The sequence below is a fragment of the Sturnira hondurensis genome, unplaced genomic scaffold (assembly GCF_014824575.4).
Source record: "Sturnira hondurensis isolate 20B ecotype Veracruz unplaced genomic scaffold, ASM1482457v3 Scaffold0001872, whole genome shotgun sequence".
NCBI classification, from domain to species: domain Eukaryota; kingdom Metazoa; phylum Chordata; class Mammalia; order Chiroptera; family Phyllostomidae; genus Sturnira; species Sturnira hondurensis.
In genome coordinates this window covers 32,973,031-32,991,407 of record NW_028074503.1, presented here as the reverse complement: position 1 = coordinate 32,991,407, position 18,377 = coordinate 32,973,031, and the positions used below count along the sequence as shown (strand labels likewise).

The 18,377-nt window shown below is 50.1% G+C and overlaps 1 protein-coding gene across 1 annotated transcript in view; it reads right to left on the bottom strand.

The window, feature by feature from the left end:
* Positions 1–814: 814 nt before the first annotated feature.
* PHLPP1 (PH domain and leucine rich repeat protein phosphatase 1) overlaps positions 815–18,377 on the bottom strand; it is a 172,676-nt gene continuing 155,113 nt past the window's right edge. Inside the window, exons 13-17 of the mRNA XM_037035406.1 lie at positions 16,173–16,303; positions 10,974–11,078; positions 8,031–8,225; positions 5,365–5,593; positions 815–2,918 (exon numbers count right to left, since the gene is read on the bottom strand). Coding sequence (XP_036891301.1) covers positions 1,785–2,918; positions 5,365–5,593; positions 8,031–8,225; positions 10,974–11,078; positions 16,173–16,303 — 1,794 coding nt within the window. The 3' untranslated portion in view covers positions 815–1,784. The remainder of the gene's footprint in view (positions 2,919–5,364; positions 5,594–8,030; positions 8,226–10,973; positions 11,079–16,172; positions 16,304–18,377) is intronic.

The following is an 18,377-nucleotide window of genomic DNA, read 5'->3' as shown; positions in this document are numbered from 1 at the left end:
GTGGCCTTAGTGGTGTCCAAGGAGCATGGCGTGCGAGTGGCCCGACATGGGATGACGCATGGACACCACCAAGGCCAGTCCATTCATCTGGCCACTCGGCAAAGGGACAGACAGGCCACCACCACCAAGCCTACGAGTTGAGGAATGCTGATCATCCTGTCACTGAACCACCACCACTGGAGGGCAGGCCTGAAGGACGGGAGTAGCAGGTCTGCCTGGGAAGCTGGTCCACGTGAGACAGAGAAGACAGACTGTGTCTCCAACACATGGCTCACGGGGGCAGGGCGGGGCTGCCATCGGTCAGCCGGGGCGTGCTGACCGATGGTCAGCGGGGCGTGCTGGACTTCCCAGTGGGCTGCACCGTGCGGGAATCACTTGTCCTGGTGGTGGGGACTGAGCCGACTAGCTTCTGATTTTCACTGTTCAGACCAAGGTGATTAACCTGATCTTGTGCTTCAGGGGCCCCCCCAAGAGAGTTGGAGATGGGCGTGGCTCTGTGGGAGACGGTTTCCAGAGGTCCCTGTCTTCGCAACCTCTTCCTAGTCCCCTTTTAACACCTGGGCTACATAATAATGAGACATGGAAAGGCCACAGATCAACTACTTCTTCTGTTAATCTCAAGGTCAACATCACTACCTTATTCAATGTAGGTTAACCTGTCGGGTGTTTTTCCCTTCAAAAAAAAAAAAAAACAGAGTCAGAAAGTATCTGGTAACATCGATGTTCCCCACCTGGCCACTGCCAGCCCAACCCCAGCTGTGGCGACCATCTGCAAGGCACATCTGGCTGCTGAGACAAAAGCAGATGGGTGCAGTACTTGTAAATTTTGTATTTATTGTAACAAAATTACGACATGTTCATCTGTGCATTCTGCTGTAATAGAACTCTGGTATGTAAATGGCCTAACGGAACACTACACAACCATGCTGACCGTGGCAGTGGCAGTAAGGAACACTGTGAGAAAGTGTCTGCGAAAGTCAGGGGGCTGGGGGGCAGGGGGTAGGAGGGGAGGGGAAGGGGCACGGAGGCCCCTTGGGTGCAAGTTCATCTGCAGTGGCCCAAGAGGCACCACCTTTGAATGGAAATGCTCTTCGCCATTCAGCCTTGTATTTACTGATGAACTAGCGGGACTGGGTGAGGAGGGGGCTGGGCGGGGGGCTCCTGGGGGGTGGGGCAGTCAGTTGTTCAGACTGTGTCCTTATGCCCAAACTACAAGACATCGGAAGCAACACTATACAACACTGAGCTATTTACAATAGAAATTTCTCAATCAACTGTTCTCTCAGAGAAAATTAGTGGGTCCCAGTGACTGAAGTCACCTGACAGAGTAAAGCAACTCCTAGGAGTTAGTCTCCATATTCTACAAATGTCTATCATTTTCAAGACAAAAAAAAAGCCTTTCCCCCCAGAATTACAATATTATTAAATCATTTAGCAATGGCAACCTGCCCTGCCTTCCAAACAAAACAATAAAAAGCCATTTTAAAAAATATTACATTATCATTAACTGTTTCTCTGTAATATATTAAACCTTTTGTTCTTTGTCTTTACACATCTGAGACGTTAGGAAAAGAAGTTAACAAATTTAAATCATATCGGTAAAGCATCACTAGAAGGAAAGTGGTAATTATTTTAAAAATCACCAGTAGGGAGACCTACAGACCGGCCGCAAAGACAGGAGGGGAGAGTCGGGGAGAAGGGCGCGCAGCGGAGCCCTGCCTAAGGCCAGCCCGGAGCCTCGCGCCACTCAGCCTTTCAGGTCCGTTCCCTTCTGGGAGCCGTGGTCATAGCGGTGTGTCGCAGTAGTCCGGCAGCGGGTCCCCCGGGCACGGCCGCGGCGGCTGCTGCTGCTGCTGCTGGTGGTGTTTCATGATCTCCTTGACCTCCTCCTCCAGCTCAGGGGGGATGATAAACTGATCCTCGGGATCCGGCTGGGCGGGAGCGGCGAAGTAGCCTCCAGGCTTCCGGAGAGGTGCGTCCGTGGCCACCTCGATCACGTTGTGGCTCCTTTCCTGGGGCGCCACCGAGCCATTGGCCCTCCGGCGCCCGATGGTCCCCACGGCAGCGAAGTCCGCCTTCCTGGGCAGCCCGGGCTCGTCCTCGTTGGCGCTGATGACGATGCCCTCGTCGCTGGCCTCGGCCTGCACCTGCAGCACGGGCTGCGGCCTGTCCCTGTCCTTGGCGCGGCCGCAGTGGATGTCCACCTCCACCTCCACCCGGCTGCCATTGCTGAAGACGCCCTCGATGGGCTCTTCGTCGTCACTGTCCAGGCCGTTGTCGGAGAAGGCGCTGGAAAACGTGGCACTGGACAGCTGGCGCTGGAAGGAGCTGGGCAGGCAGGCCGGGTGCAGCAGGCAGCGCTGCTCATTGGGGAAGGCGGGGCCGCTCTCGCTCAGGGCCCCGGGTGGGGGCTCGTCGGAGGCCGTGGAGCCCACCTCGCTGCTCATCTCTGAGGTGGACAGCTCGCTGCTGATCTCCGAGGCCATGCCGCTGCTGGAGGACGGCCCGCCGAGCCCGTCCGCCGGCCGGTCCTTGATCACCATGCTGACCGAGGGCGGGAAGATGCCCGGGCTGGGCGGCGGCAGCGCCCCACCCGCGCCCAGCTCGCAGCAGCAGAAGCCATCCTCGGTGACGCTGAGCTGCACCACGACGGCGCTGAGGCTGTCGCGGCAGCCGTAGCTCTGCGCCAGGGTGCACAGCTTCTTAGCGGCGGCCAGGGCGTCGGGCACGTTGCGCACGGCTGCCACGGCCTCCTCCATGGACAGGCTGTCCCACAAGCCCTTGCTGCCGAGGATGAAGAACTCGTCCTGCGGCGTCAGGGGCACGGACTGCACGTAGGGGCGGGGCACCACGCTCGGATGGAGGAAAGTGTAGCCCAGGATGCGCGTGGACTCCGTCACTCCGTTCACCTTGCCGTCCTGGAAGAACAGAGTTTCCAAGCAGAGGTTAACATAGAGCACAGGCGGCAACTTCCCTCGGGCCTCCTGCTGGGACCCCAGGGAGAGAGCTGGGCCACAGAGGGAAGGACTGCGCAGTCTGTGATGAGTGGCGAGTGCCCATCTGTCAGGAGAAACCTAGGCAGGTCAGACGCAGGAGGGAGGACGGCTGTGTTCACGCTGGCTTCCAAAGCAAACCGCCATCTGGCCTGACAGAGCAACGCGCGTGACCGGCTTCTCCCACAACCCACAGGGCAGGAAGGGCCCGAAGCAAGCGCACCCTGGGCAGACAGGCGAGGCAGGTCTGGTTCAGGACAATGCCCCAAACCTTATACTTCTCTCCAACAGCCCATCCATCAGCCACAAGGCCCAGAGGCAACACTGTTTTAAACTTAGGAAGGAAAAAAAACTGGTGGGGAGACTCTCGGCAGGACTCCCTGGGTCAGAGTGTGCACGGAGGAGAGGCGGACGCTAAGGGGGAAGGGCCAGTTCCCACCACTCCCCAGAACTTGCTTTGCTGGTGGTAAGGAGAGAAGACAAAGTCCCTCGGCTTTAGTCCAGTTGGGTTCGTGCCATTTAAATCACGAGCCAAAGTTTCGGACCACTGGCTGGTAAAAGACCTTTACTCTAAAGCAGGATGGGGGAGGGGTGGCCCTGTGTACCAGCTTGGTTCTTTGTTCAAGTTTGAGGGTCTCAGTCCATCACGTGCCTCTCCATGCCCCTATGTTTAACAACGGTCTCAGGGAACCTCCTTCATGACAAATGCCACTTCCAGTGTGTGTCTAGAATGAGGCCACAGAGATGGTCTCACCATCTCCCATAGAAGCTGGTGTTTCTCCCGGACACTGGCTGCTTCCCTTCCAACTCCACCTCCCGCCCTTTTCACTGGGGATTTTGCAAGGCATCTGCTTGGTATTCTAGGGCCGCCTGGTGCAACTCCACGGACCAGCCTGCCTTGACACACGCACAAGCAGGCAGAGTTCTTAGAAGGAAAATTACTGAAACGAGTCTTCAACCACAGTTTTCAGCTCTCTTGATTCTACTCATGTAATTTGTTGCTCCCTGAAGTGTGGAATTTGCCAGAAATTACCCTGGCTGTTCTCGCCCCAGCAGAACCAATGGTCGTGTGTCTGTGTTGTGTGTGTCTGTGTGCACATGTGTGTGCTTTGGGGGCACGCCTCAAAGCAGAGAAGCAACAAAACCAAAGGGGGCTGCACATGCTGTGGTGCAGACAAAAGTGACGCAGAGGAAACAGAAGGGTTCTGCGCTTACGTACAGAAACCATTAACCTTAGCGTCATGTCAAGTTGAGTGTTTAATTCAACACATCCTGTCCCATCTCACACCGCTCTGCTCCCCAAGATGGTGTCTACTGTCTGAATCCACTCGGCTTCCAGAACAGGCAGGTGGGGGACTGAAACCCACCACAAACTCGCCCCCAGACTCACAGTGGACCCCACATCTCTGTCTTCCTCACGGTCCCTTTCAAAGCATACCTGGACTCAACAGACTTTTTCTCTACAAACTGCGAACTGTCCCACTGTCCTCCTGGGCGACATACACAAGGCCTGTGGGTTTTATCGACAGTGCAAGGCTGGACACCTCCTGTGAGTCTGTGGGGGTCACTTCTGTCCCCCATCATTGTTCAGCGCCCAGTAGGTGGCAGTATTGTACGGGGAACTGGTGTCTGGAGCAGGGCAGCTGGGCCCACAGGGGCTGCACTGGTAGGACCTGCATTAGCGTAGATGGCCTTACCTGGCCTTTGTCACCAGGGCACCGCTGCCACACTGGCTCAGAGCCTCACTGCTGTGGGGCGTCCTCTGCACTGCAGGACTCATGCCCACAGCACTCTCTGCCCCAGTTGTGACAACAAATGTCTCCAGGCGCTGTGAAATGTCCTCCTGGGACAAAATCACCCCTGGCTGAAAACCGTTTGCTGCCTTATTCAAGTGGACCAGGGGTATGACCCCAAAGAACAGCTAGTCATTTCCACTGATACAGAGGCCTTGTTAGACCAAGCAGATGTATTACTATGCCCACTTCACAGATGAGGAAACTGAGGCTTCAAGGTTTAAAGTTCATAGCCCACCAGGACAGGGATGCCAGCAGTGTGATGGTCTCAGGGGTGGAGCCCTCAACCAGCAGCCAAACCAGCACGTCTGTGAGGACCAGATGGGTCAGCGCCACGGGGCGCCGGGTACAACCCCTGACACAGACCACCCACAAATGATCAGTGTTCTGTGCATTGCACGTCCTCACACCTGTCATACAAAGAATTTGCTTTGTGACACTAGGGATTTGGAATTCCAATTTTAAGCCAGCTTTACAAAAATTCTTTGGAGGGAAATGGTCCCTGGCTGGCTTCTGCCACACAACCCTGGCCCTTCGTCCCCACCCTGTGAAAAGAATGGCACGCTCTCTCCCCTCACCTCGGTGATAATAGCTTTGTGCTGTTTAATTCTCTTCAGTTCTTCCTCGCAGCTCATGATGTACGATTTGGACAGAGGCAGCGGCTTCCCGTTGCGACAGAGAACCGTCTGGCACTTGCCCACATTAGCAGAGGTCAAGGTGAAGGACCCTCCTGGGTCCATAGGGTCATGCCTGATGTGACAAAGGACAGCAGCGCCTCCAAGTTTCTGCCCAGCAGTTCCCAGTTTCCTGGAATCCAAAGAGAGTGTGAAAGCCCCACACAGCCCATCACACATCTGTTTTACTGACTGAACAGAAAACTGTCCACTAGACAGGGCGGGGGGGCGGGGTCAGAGCCGGGGTTTAAGTGAGTCTCTTTACCACCACAGGCCCCGCTCATGCACCCCTCCCAGAGAGGAGTCTGCTCCCCACCAGGGCAAAGCCCGTGCAGCTGAAGTGCAATGAGAGAGCCCCTGTGCCGCGGTGCCCTCCAGAGGACAAATGGGCGTGGAGAGCTCCCCCACCCTCTGTGAGCCCGCTGCTCCCCAGAGAGGTGCACTGACGGGACCGCTTCCACAGGAGCAGGTGAGAGACACCACCCCTGCTGACACGCAGACCTCAGGGTCACCTGGCCACCCTCCCCTGTAACACGGAGGTCTGCTGGGGACAGCGCCGCTGTACTGGACCATCTGTGTTCTTGCTCTAGATGGTGAGCATCTGCTGGACCAGTAATGCCAGTTCTAGAACCTTCATAGAAAGGGCGTTCTAGTATTCAGGCTCTGGAGCACTTTCATCCGTGACCGTCGATCCACTGACGACTGACTGCCCAGAGCACCTGCAGGCCCGACCATCAAGGGGAGCCCCACAGATGGTGGAACCAGCCAGGCCCCGCTGATCCCGAGTGCGCAGGAGTACACGGTTAGGACAGACAGACGCCTGTTTACAAGGGCAGACCCTCAGGTTCTGCCAGCTCCCGTCCCGTGCAAGTTGGGTGACAACACCAGCAATGGAAGCCAGGGCTGCCTAGCATGTGCATTAGCCTGTTGCACCAAGACCGCCCAAGTCCCCTGAGAAAAGATACCACACGTCCACATCCCACAAGCAGGGGAAACCCGAGGCCTGTAAATGACCCCGAACATGGGCCTGTAAATGACCCCAACTCCTGGACACCCACGGCTGGGTTTGGCTCGAGGCGCTGCCCACACCCCACTGCCTTCTTTCCCACAAAGGCTCAGTGATTGCCCTGAACAAGGCCAAAAATGGGGCGCTGTCCTGTGGCCAGTACAGCGAATAATCAGAGTCCAAGGTTCTTATATTTTTAATTCTTAAGCCAGTGCTAGGGGGAGCCATAACAAGCAGACTTCTTGGAGGTGTATGAGGGGCGTGTGTGGGGCGGTGAACGTGTGCGTGGATGTTACCTGTTTTCTTTCTGCAGGACCAGGTGTAGACGAAAACAGCAAAGTAGGTAGGTGCCCCTGGGAGTCGACATTCTCTGGGGGTCTTACTGCCTAATGTCCAGTTCTGGCTGCACCCTCTACCAGCTCTCAGCACAACGTGCTTCATCTCCCTGAGCACATCTCTCTCATCTGGCTGAGTTTCCCGTCAGTAAAACACCATCAGTAACAGAGCCTTACCCACTGGGATGGGTTTAAGGCATTAAGGAATTTGGAATAACGCCCAGGACATCTAAAAGCCTCATCAAACATTAGCAGTGAGCAGCAGGCCCACTGAGAAGCCGAGAGACAGCGTTGAGTCTCGCAGCGAAGGCCCACCCTGGGCCTGCCTCTGCTGAGCTCTTCTCGAGGACCTAGCTCTTCATGACCTGGGGGGACTTGAAGGGCTTCTCCAAACCAGCAGTCCTTGGCTGAGACCCCTCTCCCCCCTCACAGAGATACTTCCTCTGGCAGAGACCCCGGAAGAGAAAGAGGAGAGAGGTTCCCGGTTCCCGTGACCTTCAGAGCACTCTCCTCTCCTGGCCCCACACAGGCCCAGCTGTCTGCAGGGCCGCGTTACTGGCAGGCCACGTCTCTACAGCCTGCAGAGCCAGGGAAGGGGCAAAGGGGGACAATCCTTGGAAGGAGGGAACGCTGGGCACACTCAGCACTAAGAAGCACACACATTTCAAAACTCCTGGGGTGGCCCTAAGTGCTGGGCAGTGGCCTGGGACCCTGCTGGCAACACTGACCTGAACATTTCACAAAGGGGGAAACGACACCTGAAAAATGACAGATGCTCCGGCTTGAAATCGGACCGTCGCAGGCTGATGGAGGACTGCTCCGTCTCCAACCAGTGACAGTGATTTGTAAGGGTGAACCATCCGAGACAGGACAGTCCGTTCCAAAGGAAGTCCGCACACCCAGAGGCCCGAGGAGCCGCTGGTGCTCGGGGAAGGGGACGTGTGTGGTGCCCAGCTGTGAAACCCGGGACTCCCAGCAGGCCCCTGGCATCCAGGTCTTAAGAAATGGAATTCCTGTCACCAACCCCCGCACAGCTGTCGGAGCGTCAGTATGGCTCAGACAGAACAGAGTCCACCCGCGACGCTTGGGCACAGCCAATAGCCTGCGCGCATCTGCGATACCCGCAGCCAACGACGGCGCTCTGAGATTGCTGGGCATCTGGTTTTGAGCCAGAGGGCCAGCACTCAGAGGAGAACGAGGACACACAGAACGGAGGTTCGGAACCGCACCTCTGCATGACGATGAAGGTGTTGACCATGTACTCCTCTTCATTCTTCGTTTTCTGCAGCTCTTCCGCCAAGATGTCACTCATGGTGCACTGGAGAAGGTAGGGCACCTCCACGTTCCGGTCTCCATCGAACACGCCGTACAGGGCCTCCCGGCTGTCGCAGAAGTTATTCACCGACAGAGCCGCCACGCACAGCCTGCAAAGCAAGAGCACGGTTGGGCCACGCCTACTCCTCCCTCTCCGTGCCCCGCGGCCTCCGTTTCCTTTCGGATTTGTGCGCCCCTGGCTAGGGTCTTTCTTCCGGACCCCAGACAGAGTAAAATTGGGCCCACTAACCCCAATTAATTTCTGTCAACTCCTGCCTGTAAACCAAGAAGAATGACCAACACATATGTATGCGTCACATGGCTTCCCGGACCCTTTTCTTTAGATGACATCATTTTAAATAGTGGCAAAAAGAGAATGAGAGACATGGAAAATAACACAATCACAAATCCATATGTCCATCTTCACAAAAAGTTATTCAGGAGAACTTCCACATCAGACAAAAATGGAGTGGCAACTAAAGCCTTGGGGAAGACGAAAACACAGGAAAAGCAAATAAAAACATATGAAAGGCCTCACTGTAAATATTGCACATTTGTACGTAACTTGGGATCCTGACAACAACCCTATGGAGACAGGCAGTATTTTAAACCAAAGAGGAAATTAAACCAAAGAGGGGTTGAATAACTGCCCAAGGTCATTCATTCAGCAACCACGCACAGAGCCCCGATGTGAAGCCAGGCAGTCTGACCCTTAGGTCGGCTCTGTTGCGTTCCTGCCTCTGACCACCAAGAAAAGGCAGCCAGCCCAAGTTACACGGCAATCAGTGGCAAAGTACAATTCCATACTATAATATCAAGTCATCTTACAATTCTACTTCCCTTCTACAGGCTCCCTGTGCTAGTCAAAATGGGGGAGAGGAGTGTAAAAAAAGATGTGTTTTTAAAAGCACAGTAGTGATTTTTCTCTTCCGCTGAAGCTTCCTGCTTGTTCTTCAGTCTGAGGAAGAACCTAACTCATCCAGCTGAAGCTGCCAGCTTGGGTTTCCCCAAAGCATCTGCAATGACTGACAGGGAGGCAACACGGGCCCCCACGGGGCAGGAGGAGGGAGAGAAGGGAGCACAGCCGTCTCCCAAGACCTGGAGACGGGGATGACCACAGTTCTGGCCTCCCCTCAAGATGGCAAGCAGCAAGCTCCTTGTTTACAAAACACTATCTACAAGTCAAAGAGAAAAACCTTGAGAAGCTTCTGTTGGCAAAGTCAAAGGTAAAAAAGCAAAATAAAATGAGGGCCTGGTGGCATGGGACTTCGAGGTGCTGGTAACATTCTAGTTTTTGTGATTGAGGTGGTGACTTGCAGGTGGGATCACTTTAGGATTCACAGAGCTGTATGCTTATAATTTACACACTTTCCTGTACTTAATACTATACTTCAGTCTAACAAAATTTTTCAGAAAGTAAATCTGGAAGGAGGAATTAAGCAAAAAGATTAATTGGTCATTGCTTCATTCATATATATAAGTAAATAACATTTTAATACCCAAAGATGTTTAAAAATCAATCTTGGATTTTACATTGGTGTTCGTGAATTCAAAAGCAACTTTACATACTGGTGTTGGCAAGCAAGACATAAGGGCTTTTAATCTAAAAAGAAAGACCTCTAGGAAGGAACTTGGAGTGCTCCACAGAATGAATTTCTTCCCCTCTCCCCCAACTACAAGGACACACGTCGCAAAGTGCATAGAAACCACGTGACACCCAGGGCCCAAGGACCACCGAGGGCAAACGGGGCCCGGTGTTGGAATGGGGACCGCCTCTCCTCTGGCCCACACAACGCGCCACACTCTCTGAGGGGGGGGAGGGGGGGTCAGGGTGCCAGTCCAGAACTCGAGCCGATTCTGTCTTTCATCCCAAAGAAAGCCGGCAGCACAGCACCCACACGTCCACCTCTCATTTTCCATGACAGGTATTCAGCTGGTCCATGGTTCGCAAACCTGGATGCGCATCAGAATCGGCGGGCGGGGCCTGCCAACCACCCCGATGTAATGGCCCTCGCTCGGCTGGAGAACTGTGGTGACTTGCCATCTGACTGATTCTCATGGGCGCCCAGGGTCGAGCACTCACGACAGCCGTCACCGGATCGTCCTGCACTTTCTGTCCTCCCCCCTCTCAGTATGTTGTGTCCTTGCACCACAGCTAATTAAATTATGACCATCAGGATTTACAGGGTTCTTTACTTTTCTAGTATTAATTATTAGCTTCTCTTGATAAAATGCAAGCAAGCCCGAAGAGCTTGATTACCATTCTCAAGAAAATCAACATTTGCATCTCAGACAGGAAAGAGAAAGAAATTTAGAGGATGCACTCGGGTGGCAGGAGCAGCAGCTGACAGAACACGGCCATCGCACGCCTGCCAACCCCGCGTGGATCATAGAAGCAGCTCCCTAGACGCACCGGCCGGTCAGTCCGTAAGGGATCTCAAACACAGGTAATGGAGGGCACTTCTTTTACATGATCCCATTTTGTGGGTAAACAGGCTTCCGAGAAAGAGAAGGGGCTTTTCAAAAGAGCAGGATGCATTTCAATACTGATGCCTCCTCCAAACACTGGAGTCTCACACAGATATAGTATGTCAGTTGCACCGTATCCTAGCAACATCTCTCACAAAGGGTATGTGATGCCAAGCAGGGCTACGCTTCAAGTACAAACGCACCTCGGTCATGAGGTGGCCTGACTTTGGGGAAACATGCTGGAGCGAGTAGCGCGTGAGGCAGGCGGGTGGGAGCACTGGGTTCCTTTACGCCCCACCCAGAAGGGCAGCGGGGGGGGGGGGGGGGGGGGCACANGGGGGGGGGGGGGGGGGGGGGGGGGACTCTCACGCAAAGCTCCACCCACTCACTTGTTTTTCACCCCTGAAGCTTCCGTGTAGCCATGGCTCCATACGGCAGGGGCTCCAGAGGCGTCTCCTGACGAAGGCTGATCGATCTTGAAACAGCGGATATTACTAACAGGAGAGACGGAAGGGGCGGAAATAGTTAAAACCAAACATGTACAAGTTGCTATCTGAGAAATAAAAAATACCTGCTAAGTACTCTGTACTTACCATTTCTTACTGTTTTAAGTGTCTGAAATATTTGTTTACAATTTTTATTTACTGACTTTTCTTTTTAGGGGGGAGAGAGAGAGAGAACATCAATTTGTTATTCCACTTATCTATGCATTTGTTGGCTGATTCTTGTATGTGCCCTGACTGGGGCTTGAACCTTTAACTTTGGTGTATTGAGATGATGCTCTAACCAACTGAGCTGCCCGGCCAGGGCCTACGGTGTCTGAAACATTTATCAGCAACAATTACTAGCTACTATATTCACAATGGAAACCAAGAGGCAGACATCCAGAGCATGAAAATTAGTCTCTGTAGGCATTCCACGTCAGTTATCAGAGACTTCCGCCCGTGTCACACTGGATGGCTGCTCTTCCCTGGGAGGGAACTGAACGGCTCTCGACCTTGGCGTGGGAAAAGGACGTTTTACTATCAAATTGTATGCATTCTTACAACATGAACACGCAGACTGGAAAAGATCAAAACCTAAGCCACAATTACATTGTGTTTGGATGGATGTGAGACAAGTCTGCAACATTCATCCTCAAAAACAGTTCCTGCCTATATCACTGGTTAAAACATTTCATAAGTATAATCGAGGACTTGCCATCCCCTGGAGCTTCCGCCTCTTTCCTTCCTTGCAGAGTCATCTGTGCTGAGGCTAATCCAACAAAATCACAAAGTAAACAAAGAGAATTTCATAAATCACACGCTAACCATGTGTATTTAACCTGGACGACAAGTTCCCACCCCCCCTCTGCACCCACACGCTGTGACCGGCCCAAGAGGACCCACAACAGAAACACGGAAAGCACAAACAAACTCTCAAACGCGGCTCATTAAAAACCAGCCCCCCAGACAGCGTTCGGTGCCCCCCGCACAGGAAGTCATGCGGATGTGAAATAGATTTTTTAAGGGGCTGGCTGCCAGATGGGGAAGTAAATCCTTCCTACTTGTAAATTGCCACTAGCCCTCCCCCCTCCTTAAATGGAAGGAAAAGCATCTGTATAATCCCTGAACTTAAATGACACCTGAACACTCGTCATGACTGTAAGAATTTTAATGATCTGCCGGCACCCATTAACTCTAAGATACAACAAACACGCCTAAGAACCATTCAACTCTAAGAAGTAAACTGATATCAGATAGTATTCGCTTTAACTCAAGACACAGTTGGTGGCACTTTTTTTGAAATTTAAAATCGTTTTGTTAAAACAGAGTTTCTACTCGCAATTTACCAGCAAACATCCACGTGTCCCTTTATCCTAAAAAGCTGGAAAACATAAAAGTCATAGACGGTACCAACAAAAAATCTCCAAATCAAACTAGTACCTTGTTTTACAGTAGGAGGATACATACCTGCCCTCTTTTTGACGTTTTCCGCCCCACCAGTCAGAGAGGAGAGCTAGGAAGCACGGGCTGCCATTTCAGCGCCCCGCCTGACCAGGCACCAATGCTGCCCGGGTGCGATGCGACGCTAAGCAATGCTGCGGTTTCTTAGAGCACACACCAAAGACTCGCTCTCACTGGGACTCTGCTACCTTTCTGGATTCCAGGGGAAAGACGGAGGCTCATTTCTACAGACATTTATACTTCTTACAGACGGAACACTGAGCCTTCAAAGAAGTAATTCCGTTTCCTAGCCTGATGATGAAAGAATACATAATCCTCCAAGTCCCCATAATCCTTTCCCGTGAAGCAGCAATTTCTCATTCTGAATACATAATCCTCCAAGTCCCCATAATCCTTTCCCGTGAAGCAGCAATTTCTCATTCTCAGCCCGGCTGAACACAGCGTGGCTGAGCAGCTGTCCCGCATGCCCTGAATGCTGACTCCTGCACATCTTCCGTGAGTCAGAGGCAGCCTGGGAGCTGGAGCCTGGTCACACCGCAGGGTACCAGACGCACTCCCCCGGGCTCACACAGAACAAAGGCCTCCAAAAGTGCAAGCAACACGTTAGATACGGAGACCTTCCCGAGTTGCTAAAAAGCCACCATCTTCTAGATGTGGAACAGAAGGTAACACTTCACATAAGAGTATCATGCTTTCATTGTCTATTACTTCTTAAAAAACCTACGGCGCACAGGTGCTTCACTGCAGTAGCTCGGCCCCGCCCGTAACACGTGCTTGTTGGAGAGAATTCAACAAGCAGATGTTCTCCAACTCACGCAACAGGGCTCGGTGGTCTGCCTGTCTGTGTGTCTACAGCTCTGTCTACGGCTCTGTGTCTCTTTCTCTGATTAAATCATGGACACTTTCCATTGTTTTACATTGATCCTAAATAAAATTAGAAATATCTTGATGATTATGCTATACCCAAAATAAACACATTTCTGATTATTTTTTTAAATATTTATTTATTTATCTTTAGAGGAGAAGGGAAGGAGAGAGGAAGAGAAACATCAATGTATGGTTGCTTCTCATGCATCCCTTGCCGGGAACTGCCCCCTGCCGGGAACTGGCCTGCAACCCAGGCATGTGCCCTGACTGGGAATCGAACCGTGATCGTCTGGTTCGTAGGCCCGCGCTCAATCCACTGAGCTACACCTGCCAGGGCTGATTATTTTTTAGAATAAGTTTTTGCCAGAGAAAACCTTGGTCTCCGAATGGAAATGTTTTTAGAAGCTTGATACACAGAGCCAATGGCTTTAAGAAAAGCTACATGCACTCACAGTCCCCCAGAAGCACCAACTTGAGGGAGAGAATCATTGCCATTTAAATATTTTATAGTTCCTTGATGTACTAATAAAGTTGAACACAATCTTTTCACGTTACTCTGTATTTCTTTTCTTCAATGTTAATGTTCTTATTTTGAGTATTTTTTACAGACTTGTAAGGACATTTTCTATTAAATATTAATAATTTTATTTTCATATTTTTGCCAAAGTTTCTTCTTAGTTTGTCATTCCTCTTAGATTTATTCCTGGTAGCTTTTGGAATACATTGAAATCTTTTATGCATAAAAAGTATTTTTACATATAAATGTACCTAACATAAATATCAAAGTATATCTACACATATTGATTTCTCTTCTTGTGATCTCTCGGCCTCTTTCTGGCCTAAAGAGTCCTTTTCTGGCTTGTGAATATACTCATATGATTTCTTCTCACATTTATTTATATATTTATTTATCCTCATGAGAGGACATGCTTAGAGAGGGGAAGGGAGGAAGAGAAACACTGACACTAGAACATCAATGGGTTGTCTCTCGTACAGGCCCCCACTGGGGACCCAGCCTGCAACGCAGGCATGCGCTCTGACTGGGAATCGAACCTGCAACCCCTTGGTCTATGGGACAACACTCCAACCAATTGAGCCACACTAGTCAAGGCTGATTTCTTCTTACTTTTAAATGTTATTTCATTTTAGAGAGTTAACTCTTTAATTTTGCTGGAATTTATTTTGCTGTGAGATAAAAATTCAACTTTTATTTTTCTCCGAACAGCTAGTTGCATTTCCTAACAGATTTTGATGCAATGATTCTTAACAAAATTTCACATGATATTTGTAAAACTACTCAAAAGTTATCTGGTTAAATATGGAATGTATTTTGATAACACAGGGACTCTCTGTTCTGAGAAGTGCCTTCTAGAGTATGTCTCACCCTCCTCAGCCTAGAGATGGGGACACTGAAGCCTGGACAGAGTGGGGCACCTGGGCCAAGGCTGCAGAGCCAGGCCCCCAAACAGCGGGGAGAACCTTGTGTCCTTGGATTCCCAAGGACACTCTACCCAGCCAGTGTCTTTAATCATATATCAAAATCAATGTTCTGATTAAGTACTTAAAATATCAGCAAATTGGCATGAACTGGGCCAATTGCATCCATAATCACCCTAAATGATTTTCAAACTCTGGTCTGCACCAGAGCTTGGGATAGTTTTCGTGGACCAAAAGCAGTGTTCGTACCACTTTTACTTGCAACGTTCTACCCTCCTTTCTCAGTTTTTCCTAAGATCGCAGAAGGCGACTCTCACGGCGGATACTGCCACAGTGTAAGCACGTAAGGTACACATCGTGGGCAGGGGTCGTCAACGCCCAAGGCTGTTACTAAGACACACAGCCAGGAAGTCCAAACACTCAGGTTTAAAGAAAGTTAAGACCACTCCAAATCCTATTATGCTGAGAATAACCCTATTTTAACATTTTTTAAAATGTCCTTTCGGGCATTTTTCTATCAGCACACACACGCAGACATGCCACCCAGTGCACAGGAATTTATTGTGCAGAAAGTGGAATGATACTACAGAAGTTTCTTCATTAACGTTTTTTTCACATAACATTATACTGGCAAGACCTTGAGTAGTAAGTAATATTACTGTAAATTGTCTTTTTAATGGCTGTATAATATTCGACCGTGGGGCACAATTCTACTTGCAGACACCTAGCACTCTGTGATAACACTCCTACGGAGATATCTGTTATGATGAAGTTCCCTTTCGTGTTCTACAGAGAGCCTGAACCTGGAATTCTCCATCAGCACCAACAGAGAGCAGTGTCAATGAACTCTTTCCCAGAACACGAAGAGAACTTCATAGGATCTAACTATCCCACACCCCCCATTTTGTTCCAATAACTGGGATTTCACTTCCAAACTGTTCGTTTCCCTACGTTATTCATCTCTCTCAAAACCCTGCGGGAAGCTCCAAATCGCGTATTGCCTGTGTTATCAGTGACCAAGATACAAGTCTATGTCTCGGTCACTTACTGCTCTCCCACTGTCTTTATCTCCTGTGTTCCGCTTTGAAATCAGCAGTCTTGTTGCTTTTCGTTTGGATATTTTCTATAAAAATTTCCGGAAGGATACTCGAGGGTCCAACTACTGGAATTTTCCTTGGCCCTGCATTTTGGTGAAGTACAGACTTGCAAAGCCCTCCCAACGCCTGCAGGTACTGCCAGTAAGTCAGGGGTGCCCCAGACTGCTGGACGTGTCCACTTGGTTACAGCCGTGCCGTCGGCAGGCAAGGACAGACCTGCGGCGCTTCGCCCGACACTTACTTCAGCAGCTCCAGGGTTTTGTGATCGAGGGCCAGCCGGGGGTTTCCCGTCAGGTCTAGTTCTTGCAGTTTGGGGGGCAGGTTTTCTGGTAAAGTGATCTCACTGAGCTCGTTGCAACTCAGGTCCACGCACTGAAGGACGAGAGGAAACAAGGAGAGGAGGTCAGGCGGCGCTCTGTTCCCACACTGCAAAGCAGAACCCGGCTGACTGTTCACCACGCCATCCTGCTCACAGGCAGTTCGGCTGCTGCCCGGCCAAGAGATGTGGGGCACAGATTTCGCTAAATGTGGTTTAAATTTTTACTCTCTTTGAATAACACCAAAAAAATTTCCATGCTCTTTATTCTCCCCATCTTTATCCTTCTCAGTTTTTATCTCTGTATTTTAAAAATATTAACTGAAAAACCCTAAGGATAGTTTTTCTTAGTGCTGATAGACCTGCACACCTAGCATGGCCATGTGGGTTACGGTTACAACATCGAAAATGAACTCCTACCACAGCAAACAAAAAACATGCCTAATGAGGAAAAAGCAGACAACCACTCAAAATGAGATAGTTCAAAACTGGGAAATCGGAAAAGACAGACTAGCAGACGGGCTGTCTACTGCACGTAAGAGAAAAAGGCTTGAATCGGATTTGGACCCTGCCCTCCAGGCACTGAGCACCCGAATCCTCCCTCCACCAACTCCCACCTCCTCTCACTTCGAAAATAAGCACAAAAAGAGTCAGCTTGTGGATCAGAACACAAAACAAACAAACAAGCAAAACAGAACCAGAGGCACGGAACCTAGGAACAAACTGACAGCGACCAGAGGGAAGGGAAGAAGGGAAGGGCCTAGTCAAGGAACAGGCATGCATGGCCCATGGACGTGGACACCAGGGTGGGGACTGACTGTGGGAGGGAGAGGGGCTGGCCGGGCAGGGGAGAGCAAGGCGGTGGGGGTGGGGAGGCAGACTGGGACAACTATAATACAATAAAAAATTTTAAAGAACATGAATTTCCTGTTATCTCCGAATGGGAATACCTTATTTCTCACAAGACCCATGTCAGGTCCCAGCGAGGTAAGTCCCAATGGCGGGGGCTGCGCTTTTGCTTTGGGAGCAAGGAGCCAGGGCAGAAGGCTCGCTGTGCACCCGCGAGAACGAGAGCGGCTGGTCATTTCTCTGGACAGGAGAGTGTGGCCTGCGGTCAGCAGGATGGAGGGAAAGCGCCCAGTCATCTGGCTTGAGTGGGGACCTTACTCTAACTCTAAAAAATGTCCCAAAGAGCCTATTAAAAATCTCTGGATAATTTGAAAGCCAATTGTATCCAAGGATTTCAGAACCTTAAAAGTGGCCCAAATCATCTACACCTGGAAAGATTCATAGACAAGTTAAATGTATAATGGATTGGGGAGGGGTAGAGACTGGGTCAAATGAGAAATATAGTATTATTTATTTTGTTTTTTGGAGAATTATATTATTAACTGACTTCAAACAATATAATGTTTCACAAACATGGTTTCATGCTCTCATTTCCAAATAGTAGCAATGATATAAGATTATATTATGATTTTAAATAATTACTCTTTATTACAATAGCATTATAATCCTGTTATGAAAAGTTGGACAAACAGAAAAGTTTAGAAAACTCACTCTTAAATTTAGCATCCTACCACGACTAGTGTTAACATTCTATTTTTTCTTTTAGGCTTATTAATATTAAAAAACCATAAAGATCATATTAGTAGGTACAGTTTCATTCCATTTCACTCATTCCATACCTTCACTCCCATCACCATTGGTAACCTTAATAATTTGAGTTTAAGGCCAATAATTCACTTAACCTAAACATTTCTAATAGGAAGTGGTCACCTCATTTTTGTTCTGTTTTTCTAATAACAAATAATAGGTGCACAAATAGTCAACTTGACTTTAGTGAAAATTGATCATATTGGTTAGTAACAGTTTATTCTGTTGATAGAGTCAGTATACATTACGATAACAAATGGTACAAATAAATTCTATGGGGTAATTTTGAAACATGAGCTGAAGCACTGCAGGTGTGGATAACTTAAACCACAAGAGGTTGACAGAAACGAATTCCAAGGTCAGAGCATGCCTTATGGGAAAAGGTAAGGGACATTTCAGAACGTTACCAAATGTGACAAAGTTGGTTAGCAGAATTCTACAGTGTGATACACTTGCGGAGCTCCGTCAGTGCAA